Raw genomic sequence first — 18,339 nt, 5'->3', positions numbered from 1 at the left:
TACAGGTCCAGATAGTCTTGAGCTCCTCGCTGATGAACAGAAAAACTTCGTCTTCATCAAACGTGTTTAGCGTATGCGGATAGTGCAGCTCGACCAGGCCCACTTCCCAGCTCCCGTCCAGGTCAATCGCCTTTGCCAGATGCTCTGTGAAGCACGCGTTAGTGTTCTTTGGAAACATCTTTGAGGATGAATTACTAGCCAGCGTCACATAGAAGCCATTGGGGTTCATTTTTCACGACCTCTATATGTCTCTGACCTCAGAAGCCTTCACCCAACTATTGAATTTATCGCTCCAGCCGCGCCACTTTACCAAAAGCTGTTTGTTTTTGCCACGACCCCTGGCTGCTAAAATCTTTTGGATGCGGTAGACGTTCTCAACATCTGGGTTTATCTTCTGTAGCTCTTCTGCATAGAAGGAGCCCTTAATGTCGTCGCCTGCGTAGTCCTGCAGTTTGTAATAGGGTCTCAGAGCCGCGGACCGCTCTTTGACAATGAAAATTTCATCTGTGAAGGTCTGTTCATATCCCTTCTCAAACACACCCTTTATTTTGGACACCCGCACGCGATCACCCACATTAAATGAAAACTTTGACGGTTTTCTCTTAAAGTGCTCGTCATAGACCGTTCTCCACACCTCAAGGGCGTTGTCGGGCGTAACAGAAGCCGGGGTTCGTTTAATAGTCGTGTGGTAACTATGGTTATAAGCGTAAATAAGATCTGAAAGGACGTCGATATAACGAAAGGTGTTTTTGTGTGTCAGGTACCTCCACATTTTTGTTTTAATAGTTCTGTTAAACCTCTCGACCACACTAGCCTTCACATCACTGGCCGTAACGAAATGTTCAATATTCTCACATTTGAGAAAATTTTGGAAGGTCCTGTTAAGAAATTCTTTACCCTCGTCCGTTTGTAGCTTTTTAGGAGCACGCCCCTCTTGCAGTATATTTCGGAAGGCGCCTGTCACGGCCCCACCAGTCTTGGTTTTCAACGGCTCGGCCCACGCGTATTTAGACAGTATGTCTATACACATTAAGATGTAACAGAAACCGTCGTTGAACTCGCGGTGTTCTCTCATGTCCACCAAGTCGGCCTGCCACTGCCAGTCCATTTCGGACACCAGCGTCCTGTTTCTCTTAAAACGTACGCGCGCCGGCTTGTGCAGCGTATAAGCAGCCTGGCCGGACAACCACTCGACCACCCGGCCGCGGCTGACGCCGCTCACACCCCGGGATCTCGCGGCCCGCACCAGACTCTCCGCGCCGCCGTAACTGCCCGATTTCCCTGGGTTATAATAGAGCGCACTCAACCCCGCGGCAGACATGGTCCCCTTCCAAACCAATACACACGTGCACACACCTAAAGCGTGGCATGCGACGTCTGGTGGCTTTGGGACCCTGTGGCGTCGGGCCGACCGCCCGGGTGGGGGGCGGAGGCGGGGAGTTCCGATCCACAACATTGGCTCCTGAGGGGGCGGGACAGCCAACCACCGCGGACGACCATTGGCCTGAAAAGGGGGCGTGGTACCTGTCAAAAGTTTGACGAAAGGTGTCGCTTTATACTACTCGTACTCAATTGCTTACTTGTTGTAGTTGGACACAAACAAAACTGCATTTCCTGCAAATATCAAGTGGGTTAAGGTTTTGTTAAGAAATCCAATTAAGTAGAGATGAGGTTTACATCAGAATAATGAGAAGTGGGCTTGAACCACTAACCTTTCAATTAACAGCACCCAGAGACTCACGTGCGTCTCTTTTCTCCATTTGTAAGCTTTTGGTTAATAAAGAAAAATCGCTGGCTTTTTTCTTGCCAGCCGGCAGTATTTTTTCTGCACTGATAGGCAAGATTTGTATTTCAGCTTTTACAAGCTGCATGAATTTCTTGAAAAGCAAGTTGTGCTAGAAAGGAAATGAACGAATAAATGTGATCATCCATAGAGATGCATTCTTTAAGACAAGACGAAAGAAAAGAAAGAAAGAAGAAAGGCACTGGTGGGATTTGAACTCACAATCTCCTGTAATATGTAATAGACAAGCATGTTAACTAAATCAGCACCATAAAAGTAGTAACATGTCTGACTGAATAGGTGATTGCAGCTGAATCTCACTGGAGGACTGTTCATCATGAACGAGTCAGCCTGCATAATAAGGGGGAAGAGGCCTCTTACACTAACCTTCTGTCCTACTGTTCTATACTGCATTCTACCCTAGTAGGTAAATATTGGTTTCTGCGCATTTAAGGTTTCTTTCTTGTCAAATATTTTCAAGCACATTTTTGCTATTGAAAATAAACCTTGTTGTTTTCAATGTTGTGTTCCTTTTCCCTTAGTGTCACCCAAATTGATACATTGTGCTTTGGCAATTCTTCAGACTATAGTGTTTAGAGGAGCTCAGTTGAATTAGTTTGCATAGATAAAGTATTTATTTTCCTTTTAAATACCACAGGAAGAAATGTAGAGAAGGTGCTGGTGTTTTCACTGCTATAACAGAAGAAATATTTCCTGTTAGAGAAATGTTGTAAAAATAACAGGAAGTAATCAGCCACTCTGACACAGTATCAACAAACACAAATTATTATTATATGACATTATCAAAAAATATATACATATCACAAAACTATAAACTGAACCAACACAACGAAATCAGTAAGATCACCATTAAGCAGAAACAGAATGGTTAATGGGTCCGGTTTCTTTCATCCTGGGGTATCAAGCCAGTCACTGGTTGTTCTTCTCAGCTAGGCTGCATAAACTGTGCCCTCAGTAAGGGCAACACCAGGCAGGAGCGTCAGATCTGTCCAGCACCAGAGCAGGACTGGTTTCTCCAGCACTGCTGGGCTACTGGGAGTGATGCTGGTACGACCCCAATCAGAGTCCACTGTCTCCCGTTGGCACTGCAGTTTGTACACAGATGAGCTCAGACTGGAGCTACTGAATTCACATCTTCCTGCCGGGATGTCGGAGGAATACTGGAGCCGATGTCTGGGGATTTGAAAGAATACAGAAGCTGATGTCTGGGGATTTAGGGGAATACTGGAATTGATGTCTGGGAATTCTGAGGAATACTGGAGCCAATGCCCAAGGATTCAGGGAAATACTGGAGCCAGTGTCCTTGAATTTGGAGGAATACTGGAGTTGATGTCTGGGAATTCTGAGGAATACTGGAGTTGAGGCTCACACACCTCTATTCTTTCAGTAACTTCCTATACTGCAGGTTCAGAGGACAGTGACTCCTCTACCTGCCCTCAGGCTACCAGACTCTCCTCTGGCCTTCCAGTCTTTACTTCTGTCTCCCAAAAATTAAAAGACCAGCTGTCCATCCTAGCTCCTGATAAAAGTGCTTCATTTCAGTTTTTAGCTTTTATTATCCATTTTATTTTATTTTTTGCCTTTTCAAGCTACTATGCACCTGCCTAAAGTCACTCATTAATGAACATATCTATCACTTCTAGCAGTTTTAGGTAATCTCCTTTGCTATACATATGTATAACGTAAAAAAAACTATTGTTGCACTGAGCTAAAATCCACCTCTGATATTAATCTTCACACAAAGACAGTTTAAACGAGAGAATCCCACTTCTAAAACAATAACAGAGAAGGAATTAAGCTGATATAATTAAATGCACTTTGTTCCCTGGCACAGCTCTGGGGAAGAGGTAATAAATTAAAGAAAATAGGGTTAAATGAATATTTACCAATAATGGAACAAGTAAAGGGTTTATTCCATGCTAAAAAGAGAAGAAAGGAAACACAATGTTTCAGTTGTGGCACCTTCTTTTGGGTTTACTTTAACTAACTAATTTCCATTTAATTACACTCGAAGAAAGCTCCCCAGCCTTGTTTATTTTCTCACTTTTCTTTCCCCAACATGAAGCCCACCACCAGCTGTTTAATCTCTCTCTCAATTCTCTCGGGAAGAGGCATCACAGATAGAGGGTACCAGAGGAGGGATGGGCACAGAGTGTTGGCCAACAGGATCCTACCCTTTGAGGTCAGGGACCTGTGTCTCCACCTGCCAAGTATGACCCTCATCTTAACGAGCTTCTCCTTCCACAGAAGAAGCCCAGTGTCTTACTCATCAGTACCAATATAGACTCCGGGGACCTTAAGGTGACCTGTCTCCACCTTGAAGGGATAGCCAAGGAGCGGGGCAGGGTCTGCCCTCCCCACAGGCAAGACCTTGGACTTCTCCAGGTTTACCCTGGTACCCGAGACAGCACAGTAGGCCTGCACCACCTCCAAGATGGCCGGGATCTCTGCCAACTCTGTCAACGTCAGTGTGGTGTCGTTGGCATACTGATAGATCATTGAGGTGGCAGCGCCCCCAGGCAAGGTGACCCCATGCACCCGCTCCTTCCTGTGAATCGCCAGGCCCAAGGGCTCAGCCACAAGGAGTACAGCAGTGCAGACAGAGGGCAACCCTGCCACACTGACCTGGTCAAGGGAAAGAAGATCATGAGGGAACCATTCATCCTGACACACCTCACAATCCCCCTGTACATGAGCCTCATGTCCTCTCCCTTGCCCTTCATGTCTTCCACAGGAAGACAGATGAAGGGAAATCCATGTGCTGATTGACAACAAAAAAGTTGCTTCAAATTATCCACCAATCTGTTTTATGTCTGACCACATCTCTTCTTTCCTTTCGCAGTGAGCACATTTCTTTCAGTGTCTTCTCCTGTCTTTTCCTTGCTGTATTACTGTCCCCTTCCCTCATGTGGAGATGGATCCACAGCCAAAACCCTGCTTGTTTCACCCTGTTTGTGCAGCGTCAGTCTGTGTGAGGAGAGTGACTCGCGCTGATCCGGTGGTGCAATCAGTCAGCATGCGGTACTTATACAGCAGAGTCATGCTGAGATTGTGAGTTCCAGCATCACCTGGAGCACCATTGCTTCTGGTTTTAGCGACTGAAACTAACTGTTACGTTTAGGTCTGTTCATTTTTCTCTTCCCATTCAAAAGAACTGTATTAATACAGGTACACATGTTTCTACAAGCCAATACACTGCAGCTACATCTGATACTGTTGCTGCTTGTGGGCCAAGTGTTACTGGTGTGAGCCTACTATACCATCTTCAATTGGCCCAAGTGCTTGTAGAAAAAAAGTCCAACCAATTTCTTTTTTTTCTGCCACTTGACGATTCTGCTTCTGTATTTTTTGCCAGTCTTTTTTGCATTTCATATAAACAGCTAACATGCATATTCTTTGTTGTATATATATGGTTCACTCACAGAAACAGGAGAGCATGCCTTCTTCTTAGTATTATTATTGTTTTGTTTTTGTTTCTGAGAGACCTTGGTACAAAGTATATATAAAACAATTTTATGTTGTACTTCAAAGTTCTGGATCATAAAAAAAATACTTTTCCTTGCTGAAAGTCTAATGCATAAGAGAGAATGGTGATATACATAAAAAATTGATACCATATGATAATTAATAGTGGCTTCCTGAGTATTTATCCCACAATAGACACCTTTGTGGGGAAAAAAACCTTTGATTTGATGTATCATGTGAACTCTTGCTCTTAAGATGGAAAGAGACTGCATTTGGTATTGCATGTAATTAGATGCTAATTATTTTATTTACTTTGCCCTCTTGTTAAGATGTGTTACATCAGGAAAATAAAGTATATGCTCAGTAGAGGGGTTGTCATATTTTGTCTGTTAATCAAACATAAACAACAATTATGGACAACCATTTTTTGCCAAGGTTGTGAATTATCATGCCTTCGAAGTCACATTTAAACTTTCTGTAAAATTAAAAAAACACAGAAATACAAGCGGGCACTGATTTGTGTTCAGGATACTCAAATGTAACAAATCCTGCTCTGGAAATTGTCTCTTCTCCCCTTAAAGGCCACAATCCCACCAAAAGGTCTCTGTGTGTCTCTGTTTGGGAGATGCCAAGATGCTGAGCCTGTGCTGTGCTTCAGTGGAGGGTGTAGAAGACACGCTGTTGTACACGGAATGCAAATTGAGCTCCTTGGACATGAAAACTGACAGATGGTTAAAACTTCTCTCAAAAAATAGGAGATCCTATGTCCGAAGTCCTGAGGTGTCTTTCTTCCTGTCTTGTCATACAGAATGTATCATTAAGGACAATCACATATGGCTTGATTTTGTTAAATGCAAGTATTTATTTCATTTCTTGGAACCACTTGTTTTTCGAGAAATTCAAACAATTTGTGAAATATGAAATAGAAATATTGCTTATCTGTGCAGAAGAAATACTGCCAGTTGGCAAGAAAACGACAGCATTTTTTTTTCTTTAACCAAAAAACTGCATAGGGAGATCAAAATCCACTTGAGACGTTTTCGTTGGGGAGGAGGGTTGTGGTAGGCCAAAAAAATAAATCTGTTCCGTGCGAAGGTCGCAGTTGATTCACTCCTCTTGACTAGGTGGCGCTAGGAGGTGCAGTGAAGTTTATATCCGGCTGCAGAAACTCCTCTTTCTCACCTCCGCTTCTCGATTGTCTTGAAGCCGCGGCCACGCTAACGAATGACGTCATTATACTGCGCGACCCTGCATGTATTTCACCCACGTGTGGGTGACTGAATCATTTTCTTTACATAAAGAAAGTTGGTGTTTTTCTTTAAAATAACTTCAGGTTCTGAATACGTAACGTCTTGTCGACTGTGTTTATGCTTGAACAGAGCACAGCACTGAGAACAGGATCTGTGAAGAATAAAGATAAAGAAGTTGTTCTGTTTAAACTTCGCAAGTCAGCCTTTGTTTCTGACCGACTCTGAAGAAGGATGGCGGAGTGCTTGTTAAATCTGCAAGCCCAGCTTGACTCTTTCATGCACGTTTTGCTCAAATCGTTCGTGTATGAAGTGTCAGAAATTTTTAGAAACAGGATGTCTGACTCCGAGAACGAGTTTCAAGACAAACTACGCAGCGTCTCCCAGATCCTGGTGAGACGGTCTGTGTTTAAAATCACACAGTGTGTGGAGGACAGTATTATGAGTGAAATGGCGCAGCTGAAGAAGGAAAACGAGAGCCTGAAGTGGAGATTGCAGCTGTGGGAGAAGGAGTTGGGAGGAGGAGGAGATCAGGGTACCCAGACGCTTCCCTGTGAAGTGACTGCAGGAATAAAAGAAGAAATGGACATGAAACGGTTGTCAGGTCAGTGTGGTGACTTGTATGAAGTCAGAGTGTGTGTGTGTGTGTTAAAAACCAGTGTCTATAACTAACTCACTGGTGAGATTTTTTAAATAACAAACTTTATTTTAAAGAAAACATCTCACAATAATAAACATTCTCATTATCCGTACACGTTCTAACAAAGTATCAAACTGTCATCAAATAAAAAACTTTCCGAAAGAGGTGGGAGTATAGTGGAGAGATGCAGAGTGAAGTGGGAAAGACTTGTGTGATGTAGCAACGGGATTCTTTATTGGAAACTGAACTGTTTTGTCCGGTTACGGTGCTGAAAACACCTCGTTCAGATTCAACAGTTGTTTCACTGAATCAATTTGTAATCCAACGTCATTAGGAAACAACATTTATAAATATTGTATTTACATTGTATTGGTCTAGATTTTTATATGTATACTAATGATTGTGTATATAAAAATATTTTAATTGGTTTAAGTCAGGGGTGGGGAACCTTTTTTCTGCCAAGGGCCATTTGGATATTTATAACATCATTCGCGGGCCATACAAAATTATCAATTTAAAAATTAGCCTGCTATATTTGGTCAAACATTTAATTAACTCACCCCTAATGTGATGGCTGGAACTGCCTCTCTTTGGTGAGGCGTGTGATGTTAGCTGGTATTGATGATGTTGCTACTCGCAACTGCTTTTCTAGGTTTGCGTCGGTCAGTCTGGAGCCCAGTCGATCAAACAGCCACTTGCTATCACTGAGTTCCCTGACAGGTTTTCCCTTCACCTCCATGAACTGCTTGACTTCATCCCGCAGTTCGTAAAACACAGTGTGTTAACACTTTCGCAACGTGTACACTCCCAGCCAGCCTGGCACTGGCTGCCCTCTGAGTCACCGCAATACAGGCAGACGGGCCGCGGGCAGCGGGCAGCCGGCGAGAAGCATGCGTGTCTGTCCCGTCATGTACTCGTATGTGTCCTGTCTATCCCGTAATGGACGTTCCTTGCTTGTCCCTCAAAATTAACGTTATTATTATGATTCACTTAATATAAATTTATGTTGCTATGGAAAAAGCTCCTAGATTTATTGAATTTCAAGTCCCGCCTGCGTAGGGCTGGGCGATATGGCCAAAAACATTATCGCGATAAAAAAATTCATATCAGTTGATATAAATAATTATCACGATAAATGTCAAATCATTATTTCTTTCAAGTTTAAAGGCAGATTTTTTTTTCTCCTGAGTGAAAGTTGAAGAAACCAGACAGTTAATTGGTGAATTAAACAACTCTTTATTTTAAGAACACATCACTTGCCAAACAGCAGAAACATAAAACAAATCTGTTAGCTGCCCGGTCTGCAACACGCACACGCACTCGCGCAGTATTTAGTGCGCATGCGCTTATCATGCGTAAAACATGAACATTTATCGAACGTTTGTTAAAATTATATCGAGGAAAATTATATCGCGATAATTATCGATCTCGAATTATCACCAGGCTCTAAGCCTGCGGTAGCCTTGGCAGGGCAAATGATTTCGCGGGCCGGACGTTCCCCACCCCTGGTTTAAGTATTACAGTCCTCCAGGGTCTGTGTCTGTATTGTAACGCTTACGGCCGACAGGTACTGTGTAAGAGCCGGCGTACCAGAGCAGGTGACGTCACCGCCCTTCCCTGTGATAGCAGGACTACAGCTAGTGGGCTGTGGAGAGATCTCTCTTTAGCTCACGGGGCTGGGTCGCTGCAGAGGGACGCGGAAGTTCCGGGTTCGAGCCCCGGACAGTGTGGGGCCGACCTGATGCGGCAAGGGCGCCCGCCGGAGCCCCCGTTGCGTTACATTGGTGTCAGAAGCGGGGTGGGATAGCCCTTCGCCGGGGACGGCGATTTAAGCGTGGGAGAGTGTAACGCTTACGGCCGACAGGTACTGTGTAAGAGCCGGCGTACCAGAGCAGGTGACGTCACCGCCCTTCCCTGTGATAGCAGGACTACAGCTACTGGGCTGTGGAGAGATCTCTCTTTAGCTCACGGGGCTGGGTCGCTGCAGAGGGACGCGGAAGTCCCGGGTTTGAGCCCCGGACAGTGTGGGGCCGACCTGATGCGGCAAGGGCGCCCGCCTGAGCCCCCGTTGCGTTACAGTATTAACTCCTCTGAAATATTTATCCAGTGTGTCTGTATTAACCCTCCTCTCTCTCAGTGCAGTGTTAATGTAATGTAGTGTCCAGTCAGTGTGCCTGTATGAACGCATCTCTCTCTCAGTGCAGTGTTAATGTACAGGAGTGTCTAGTCAGTGTGTCTGTATTAACCCCCTTCTCTCTCTCAGTGCAGTGTTAAAGTACTGTAGTGTCCAGAAAGTGTCTGTATTTACCTCTCACTCAGTGCAGTGTTAATGTCCTGTAGTGTCCAGTCAGTGTGTCAGTATTAACTCCTCTCTCTCACTGCAGTGTTCAAGTACTGTAGTGTCCAGTAAGTTTGTCTGTATTAACCCCTCTCTCAGTGCAGAATTAATGTACTGTAGTGTCCAGTCAGCATGTCTGTATTAACCCCTTTCAGTGCAGTGCTGATATGCTGCAGTGTCCAGTTGGTATGTATCTATTAACCCCTTTCTCTCAGTGCAGTATTAATGTACTGTTATGTCCAGTCAGTGTGTCTGTATTTACCCCTCTCTGTCAGTGCAGTGTTAATATGCTTTTATTTCCAGTTTGTCCATGTCTGTATAAACCCCTCTCTCTCAGTGTAGTGTTAATGTACTGTAGTGTCCAGTCAATGTGTCTGTATTAACCACTCTCTTTCTATGTGCAGTGTTTATGTAAATGTAATGTAATTATGATATTATTACAGTAGACTTACCTTTTACATGGTAGTTAGGTTTCTGACAAAGCTAAATCAGAACACCCCCTTATACCCACTTATTCCGCTATGTTTAAACAACCCAAATTGATTGTGGGTGTACTAGTACAGATGCAGCCATTCAAAATGGGTGGGGTATTTCACGGTATACCCCAGTGGGCGTGTCGCGGTATCACGCAGTATCACGGGGTTAATCGCGTCATTTGACGTCATGCCGGAAAGTATCCGGCATCACCTTGTAAAACCGCCAGGAGGAGCCAATAAAGCTTAACCTCTCATGTACAGCATTTGAGCTTTTAAATTTAAACTGTGTATTACAGCATGTTAATCATCAGTCATTAAAATGTTGGTATATTTTATGAAAGCAAGATTGCTCAGTTGGACAAAAGTACACAACCTACCTTTATCAGAAATATTTATGCATCAAAGCCTTTACCGAAGATATTACTAATAGTATTAATAATGAATGACTTTGGACAAGCTGTATACTCAAAGTATAATTTCTTTAGCACATTTGTACAAGCACTTGGAATCTGTCCAAGCCCTACTTTATCAGGCATTTTCTTTTACTTCAACGGACATAAAAACTCCCTTGCTTTTAACAGGGCGTTTCATAATTTCTAACTACGAAAATTATTTAAACTGCGACACTTATCATTCAACTAGAGCTCAAAATATCACAAGGATCCTCAAGAGCACAGCAAAGACTGTATTAAAAGATACCTGTATCAGATACATGCGAATCCAGGCTTTTTTATCAACGCTTTCTTTTCCGTATACCAGATATTATGGAACCACTTCAGAAGGGTGTCAGCCAGTCAGATTCCAGGAATCGGTACTTTAAAGAAAAAATACACACCAGTATTCCATTTCTCCCTAAACATTTTAAGCATCGAAGTATTTAACTAACATGTGAAATAGCGTGTAAAAAAGTGGTAGTTTTAAGCTTTTCTGCTAAAATAATATGGAATCGCGTATCTAAAGAAATTAATAACGATATGATTATATTCGTGTACTGCGACAGGGCTGTGTAGGGCTGTTTCGCCTCTCTCTTCATGCGACTTCCCTAGTAGCCCACTGGTCTACGTGCCTGATTACTAACCTACAGGTTGTGTGTTCAAATCCAGCTGGCGCTGTGACTTTTCTTTTAACAAACATTTCTTCGAAAAAATAGAATAGCAATATTATGGACAATCAACTGACTTTTATAGTTCTAAATATCACAACATGATCGAATCTAAGTCATTTTTTATAACAATGAATAGTCATCTTCTTCCCTTCTGACAATGGTCCCTGCTTCTGCTTCCTGCTTCTATTGTGTGTGTGTGGGGGGGATCCCTTCAGATCTCCCTTCAGATTTAAAATTTATTAATCATATCTTCGGTGTCACATCTTACCAGTGCAGCTGATCTTTTGCTGCCTAGGTGGGTCAACTATCACAAAGCTTTAGAGAACCTAACATTTCTATTATCAACAAATTGTAAACTTGTAATAGAGTAAATTTTTATAGAGAAATGGAGGCTGTACAGTATGCGTTACAATATAAACATTTATATTGATTTAAATCGCGTTTTGATTTAAATCGCAAACGCGTGTTTAATTATATGTGTTTTTTTTAATCATAATCAGACAAATGCAACATAAATTGATAAAGTATCTTTGTCTTCTAAGTATCTTAATAAACTTTCAGCATAGCTTTCTCCCTGTTTAGATTTATTTTTCTTGGGATTTTGGGATCAAACATGGAAGGATTAGATTGTAATCGTTTTTATTTTTCAAATACGTTTTAGAAAAGTGTAATCTATACTAAAAAGCTGTTCACCACCTGCTATACAGATACATATTGTAATACTTTCGGGTTTGGATAGGACGGACACAAGAACTCAGACTTGCGGAGTTAAAGCAAGTTAAAGCCTTTATTTTTTTTCTACGTCACCACCTGCTAGCCCGGCTCTCCCGCACCCCCGCCCGCCAACAGCACGAGCCAACACACCGCCCGCGCGCCCGAGAGAGAGAAAAGAGAGAGAGTAAGACCGAGGGGTGCAGAAGCAGGGAACTATTTACAAGGAGAACGGATACCTCCCCAGACTGTACGCCCGCTTCACTGTGGGACAGCTGCACTGGTCGGCGGCCTTCCTAAACCTCGCCCTGACCACTTTCACTCCTGTCCTGCTCACCCCAGCCGGGCCTCTTCGGCCTCTGCCCGGGGCGAATGTATATTTAGATATTTACACCCGGCGCGGCACCGAGAGAGCGTCTGCATTTATAACTTAGTTTTTAAAATTAGTCAAGCAATATGAAGCATCTCCTTTTACTTTTAAGTCCCTTAAATACATTGAGCACAGCTTTCTCACCACTTAGATTACTTTTTGATACCATCCTTACACAAAGCAGAAACTTCTTGTATTTTCCAATGACATACAGTACAAGTGGAAAGATTACAGATTTTAATCGTCTTTAATTTTGTTACGTTATACGTTTTAGGAACGTTTCATCTATACAAACACCACAAAACTATTCTCGATTGTATTTCTGAATGTTATGTTACACCTACAGTAGTTCACTGCTTTAAATACATCGAATTAAGAAAGTTAGGTGTAGCACTTTAGATCTTTTTTTCTGAACCAGGGAAAATCTGATCATGTTTCTCTATAACAATAATAAAAAAACTTTATTTGACATATCACCTTTAAAAGTGGTATCTCAAAGCAATACAGTAGATGTAAACCACAAATTACAAAGTAAATACCCAGACAAACACAAACACATTTTTAATAAAATGCTTTTATTCATTCAGCAGAGAGAGAGAGACATCCAGCAGAGAGAGAGACACACACAGGTTTTCATTGACAAAAAGTAATTGTTTTTTTTTACATTCCTCTTGTCTAACAGGAATGTTTTGTTTGTGGACAGACTGTCCACAAACGTGAGACTGTCTTTCTGAGACTCACATTCCCGAATGTCCCCCACCCCGGTCAACAATCCTAGGAAGAACACGAAACAGCCTGGTAATAAAATTGTTACAATTTTGTTCGGTCAGTTCTTCCTCCCAGAATTTATAGATCGATTATAGATTGATTAGTTCATGCTTAGCAGTTTTCCGAACGTAGTCTTTCAGCGAATGCCAAACCATCTCTATCGGATTTAGATCTGGGGATTTGGCTGGAGTTTTCACCTAGTTCACTCCTTCTGCTACAAGCCTCGCCCTTGCTGCTGTGTGTTTCAGTTCGTTGTCTTGAAAGAGATGGTGCCTTGATCCAAAGTGCTCAATGATATATGGGGCGGCATGCTGTGTAACCACGACTTCCTCGAAGAATTCACGGTCCATAATTCCTTCGAAAATAAGAAGTGGTCCCGGGCCTAGATATACCCCCCCAGACGTGAACCTTCAGTGGATGTTTGGGCTTTGGCTTGTCCGCATATCTCCCCTTTTTGCAAAATGACATTGTTGAAAACTGTTCCAGAGCCACACTTTGTTTCGTCGGTGAAAAGTACATCCTGAAATGCCTCCCCCTGTTCAATCCATTGGAGCGCTTGTTTGAGTCTTTCCTCTTTGTTTTTTAGCCTTATCATGGGGCATGTGTTGGTTTTTCTGTATCTCCATCCAAGCCTCCTGCGCACTCTTCTTATCGATGTCGGACTAACGGTCGCACCGAGGTCAGCCCATAGCTGTCTTTGGACTTGCATCGCGGGTAGCTCATCATTTTCATCAGTCAGTTTGTCGATAGCTCGCACAATAGGACTTGAAAAAAAAAGAGATCAACAGTTAGTTTTAAAAATAATGTGCGTAGTTGTATTTACATGCAAGAAAAGTATTTTTAGAAAGTTATTTACCTTTGAATCGTCCTCGGTTTAGATTCTCTTTGCCTCCTCTCCCCTTTATAATGTCGTCTCACTGTGCTTTCAGAAACGAAGATGTCCATCGAAGCCAAATGCTGTACAATGTCCCGTGTTGACTTCCTGTTTCTTTTCATCTTCATTATTTGGTGTGAGAGAGTCTTCGTGATTTTGGCCATTGTCCGTCTCCTTACCAAAGCGATACAGTGGTGCAGCTTGAATTCTGTACCTATATACTGTATGGTATGGTACAGATAAAACTTACACCAATACCGATGAGCTAATACCAGGGAAAGACACTCCTATTTAAAACACAATACGCCAGGAAATGTGTCTGATGCATTAGCAATTTAAAACAATTGCGTCGAAAACCTGGGTGTAACAGCTGTCCCTTTTTCTGGTCACTCGCTTTCTGGATACACGTCTCACCTGTCCTGTTCTTTGTTTTCCTAATTTGCTGATTATGCCTGCTGCGATCCACTCCTACCCTCATACCTAAAGAAGACTATTTTAAATTTCTTGGCGTGGTTCATTGTACAATTAACCCTTGTATGTGCTGTCCTCAAGGTGATATCACATAAAGGTGATATGTAAAATAATGTTTTTTATTATTGTTATAGAGAAACATGATCAGATTTTCCCCGGTTCAGAAAAAAAGATCTAAAGTATACTAGTTTGTCACTAGTATACTTTTAATACAGTCTTTGCTGTGCTCTTGAGGATCCTTGTGATATTTCGAGCTCTGGTTGGATAATAAGTGTCGCAGTTTAAATAATTTTCGTAGTTGGAAATTATGAAACGCTCTGTTAAAAGCAAGGGAGTTTTTGTGTCCGTTACAGTAAAACAAAATGCCTGACAGAATAGGGCTTGGACAGATTCCAAGTGCATTTTTGCAATTTACGTTGCATTGTGCTGCTGTAATACAGTTTAAAATAATTAAAACTCTAAACAGTATCAGCTTTATTTATGGGTTGCAATTTCAAAAAAGTAAAAAACCGGACTCAAAATGCAATTTAGAGCTTTCTGGCAAGAGGAGACACCCAAATTAATAATGTAACATGCCACTGTTTGTGCATGAACAAGGTTATACTGCTATTTCACTTGATAAGCGATTAAAAAAAAAAATAAAAAATTTGAATTCCCGGCGGAACACATTCAATAAGAATCAGCGCTTTTATATATCGCCTTTAAAGGTGGCTTCTCAAAACACTTTACAGGATAAAAAAACAATAACAGCAACAACTACAATATTGTATTTCATTGCACTTTGACAGATCGTCCTTAAATCAATTGTTGACTTTTCTCTCTTTACTACTGTACTTGTTTGGATTGGCTGAGCTCCGCTCTGTACCACACAATGATCCCCCCAGAGTCTCTGCCTTGGGTGATTTGGTTTTTTTTGACAGAGGGTAAAAAACTCTCTCTCTCGCTTGCCCTCCCCCCCCTGTGTATTGTCTGTTTTTTCTGTGCTGTCCTTTGACAAAACAAGGCTCGCCAGATAATGTGAATCGAAACCTGTTTTTCTAGCTTTTAAAGTCGTGCGATGTGTAAGCGGGAGCACATCATTATATCTTACATATGAAAAATACATAATATAGCTCCCAAACAAACGCAAACATGTTTTTAATAAGATGCTTTTATTCACTCATAATCCGACAATTTCAGGAAGACTAAGGAAGGACTAAGGGAATTGTCATCTGTTGTTGAAGCTCTGTGAGCTCGGTGACTTTGAGACCACTTGTTATCCCAGGTTGTTTGAATCGCCACAATTCAAATAGAAAAAAAAGAGCTGACTGACAAGATTTAAGATGTGGCTGTCAATGTTGGATTAAAAAAAAACACATTGCAACAACGTTTGTTGCATTGCTTGAAAAATAACTTTATTTCGAGAGGCTGGATAAGTAATTCAAGTGTTTTTTTTAACTTCCTGAAAAACAACTAATAATTTAACTATATGTGCAAACATTTTATGATATGTCGCTGTTGTGAATGTCTGTGGACATGTGCTGGCTGGACAGGAGGCTCTACTGTACACAGAGAGGGGCGGGAGGGGGGGACAAGCCGATACATACTCTTAGAGTTTGATTAATAGGGAATATAATATAAAAATACAGTACTAAAAATAAGATACACTCTACAGACATTCACAACAGTGACTGTCAGAAGATAGGACACAGCGGCTCAGACACCCGCTGAATGGAAAGGGGCACTTTAATGTTCTGTATGGCTAATACTAAAGCCAATACTTTAATATTCTTTTCTGTATGTTTAACAATAGTGGGTACTGGCCTAATTCGGCCCTGCTCCCGTTGTTAGGTGTTAATGTGTTGTTGTTAAGTGTGAATTTGTACCTGTTTCCCTGAGGTCTGGCTTTTTTTCTGGAAAACCATAACTCTGGTCTTGTCCAGATTGACTGTCAGCGCCCAGGTCTGACAGTGCTGCTCCAGCAGTGCCAGGTTCTGCCGCAGCCTCTGTTCTGTGGGTGACAGCAGGACCAGGTCGTCTCCAAAGAGCAGGAACTCGATTTCTGTAATTAATGCAGATCAGTAAATCAAGGGACAAAACAATTATTGCGCCCGGCTCCTCAATGGGCTTTGACGTGCTAATGCGTTGGTTTAACAGTCCGGGTGTGGCAAGCCTCTAATGTCTCCCGACTTCGGCAAAAGGAACCTGCCTTTCATTGGAAGACAATGAACACATTCTAGCCGTACATGTGAATATAGCATAAATACACCAAGGGATTAGGTGAGCTCCCATCACAAAAAAAAAAACTGCGAGCCTGCACTACAGCGACCACAGTACAGTATGGAGACCAAGACCTTTTACTGGAAGAGACGGGGTGCTTCTGCCGCCCCAGCTTCCAAAGACCGAAGGGTAAGCAAATACAGCAGACTTCATCTGAAATACGCGATTATAGTGCATATTACAAGGTATTATTGCCGTTTTGAATTTTAAATTCAATTATAAATATTTCTTCGTAGCCTGTTCTTCAAGAAAACACCGCACGGGCGAAACGATCTTCGAAATCTACCACCAGGACAGTAAAAAAGAAAGCGGTAAGACGGATAAAAAGAAAAGTTTATTTTGACGTCTGTTCCGTGACTGGTGAATACTAATGTGTGACTTTATTTCTTGCATGAATTATGTTATTTTGCTACAGGCAGTGGGTCTCTGCTCTCAGCCACTGGCCAGGGTGCCAACCTGTAGAAGCAGCACCTGTGTGGAGACTTTTCGGCAGCAGCGGGAGCAGTACGACGCATTACTGGGGAGGACTGGGAGGCTAGAGACACTCCTGAAAATGCAGAGGAAGGAGACAGTATGTTCCGGCAGTCAAACAGTTGAGCAGCTGTCTCCCGATAAGTGCCTCTCCCCGCCGCGCAGGTTGCAATGCCTGGCGGAAGCTCTGCCCCCCACAGAGCACACACCGCCTCAGGACACTCCATCCCGGCCTCTCCGCTCACCACTGTGCAGGAATTGGTTGATGCTGTCCCCGCCGTCTATCTCCCCTCAGGAAGCACTGTTTACAGAGCGGAATTCACAGACGCCAGTGGGACGAATAATTCTCCCAGATATCCAACTGTTACCCATCACTCAAGAGAAGGAGGGGGGGTTGTACTTGCAGTGCATCGGCATAGACGGGAAAGCAAGAGCCGACCGCTACGCCGCCCTCGTGTTTAGAAATCTTGTGACTTTTGAAATTTACTGGGGGTGGACCACGTCTGTAAATTTTGATGGGTCCAGAGGCAAAAGTGCCTTGCCTTGCAATCTCCGGGAAACCATTAGTAGCATGGTGAATCGGAGATTCTCAACCCTTACTTTGTGCGACTGGAAAAGAATTCGTGATCGGATCAACGAAATGCTTCGTAGAAGGAGGCGCTCCTTTCCTCTAGTCTAACACAAACAAAACATTCCTGTTAGACAAGAGGAATGTAAAAAAACAATTACTTTTTGTCAATGAAAACCGGTGTGTGTGTCTCTCCCTGCTGGATGTCCCTCTCACTCTCTGCTGAATGAATAAAAGCATTTTATTAAAAACGCGTTTGTGTTTGTCTGGTATTTACTTTGGTCCTTTTAATTGTTTTTCCATCTACTGTATTGCTTTGAGATGCCACTTTTAAAGGTGATATGTAAAATAATGTTTTTTATTATTGTTATAGAGAAACATGATCAGATTTTCCCCGGTTCAGAAAAAAAGATCTAAAGTATACTAGTTTGTCACTCTTCTCATCCCCTCTTTGCTAAATGGCTTTTGAATAGAGTCACATGAAGAGAGAGGTGAAACAGCCCTACACATCCCTGTCGCAGTACACGAATATAATTATATCTTATTAATTTCTTTAGATACGCGATTCTTTTAATACAGTCTTTGCTGTGCTCTTGAGGATCCTTGTGATATTTCAAGCTCTGGTTGAATGATAAGTGTCACAGTTTAAATAATTTTAGAAATTAGTTAGAAATTATGAAACGCCCTGTTAAAAGCAAGGGAGTATTTATGTCCATTGCAGTAAAAGAAAATGCCTGACAAAGTAGGGCTTGGACAGATTCCAAGTGCATTT

At 42.4% G+C, this 18,339-nt stretch overlaps 1 protein-coding gene across 1 annotated transcript; it reads left to right on the top strand.

Moving 5' to 3' along the window:
* The first annotated feature begins 6,559 nt into the window (after window positions 1-6,559).
* Window positions 6,560-17,819, top strand: LOC148824576 (uncharacterized). The gene is made up of 3 exons (XM_088926434.1): window positions 6,560-7,120; window positions 16,765-16,839; window positions 16,944-17,819. Exons 1-3 carry the CDS (start codon window positions 6,751-6,753, stop codon window positions 16,988-16,990), a joined length of 492 nt encoding a protein of 163 aa, XP_088782560.1. The 5' UTR covers window positions 6,560-6,750; the 3' UTR covers window positions 16,991-17,819.
* The last annotated feature ends 520 nt before the right edge of the window (window positions 17,820-18,339 follow it).

Source organism: Atractosteus spatula, chromosome 10 (assembly GCF_055471065.1).
Source record: "Atractosteus spatula isolate fAtrSpa1 chromosome 10, fAtrSpa1.hap1, whole genome shotgun sequence".
In the NCBI taxonomy this organism is placed as follows: Eukaryota; Metazoa; Chordata; class Actinopteri; order Semionotiformes; family Lepisosteidae; genus Atractosteus; species Atractosteus spatula.
This window is presented reverse-complemented; position numbering and strand designations above follow the sequence as displayed.

What these genes read in the sequence shown, in the direction of transcription:
- LOC148824576 (XM_088926434.1), top strand. Translation starts at nt 6,751, where the DNA reads ATGGCGGAGTGCTTGTTAAATCTGCAAGCCCAGCTTGACTCTTTCATG. An exon ending in GGACATGAAACGGTTGTCAG is followed by an intron (nt 7,121 to 16,764) that starts GTCAGTGTGGTG and finishes ATTTCTTCGTAG; the next exon opens with CCTGTTCTTCAAGAAAACAC. An exon ending in GGACAGTAAAAAAGAAAGCG is followed by an intron (nt 16,840 to 16,943) that starts GTAAGACGGATA and finishes ATTTTGCTACAG; the next exon opens with GCAGTGGGTCTCTGCTCTCA.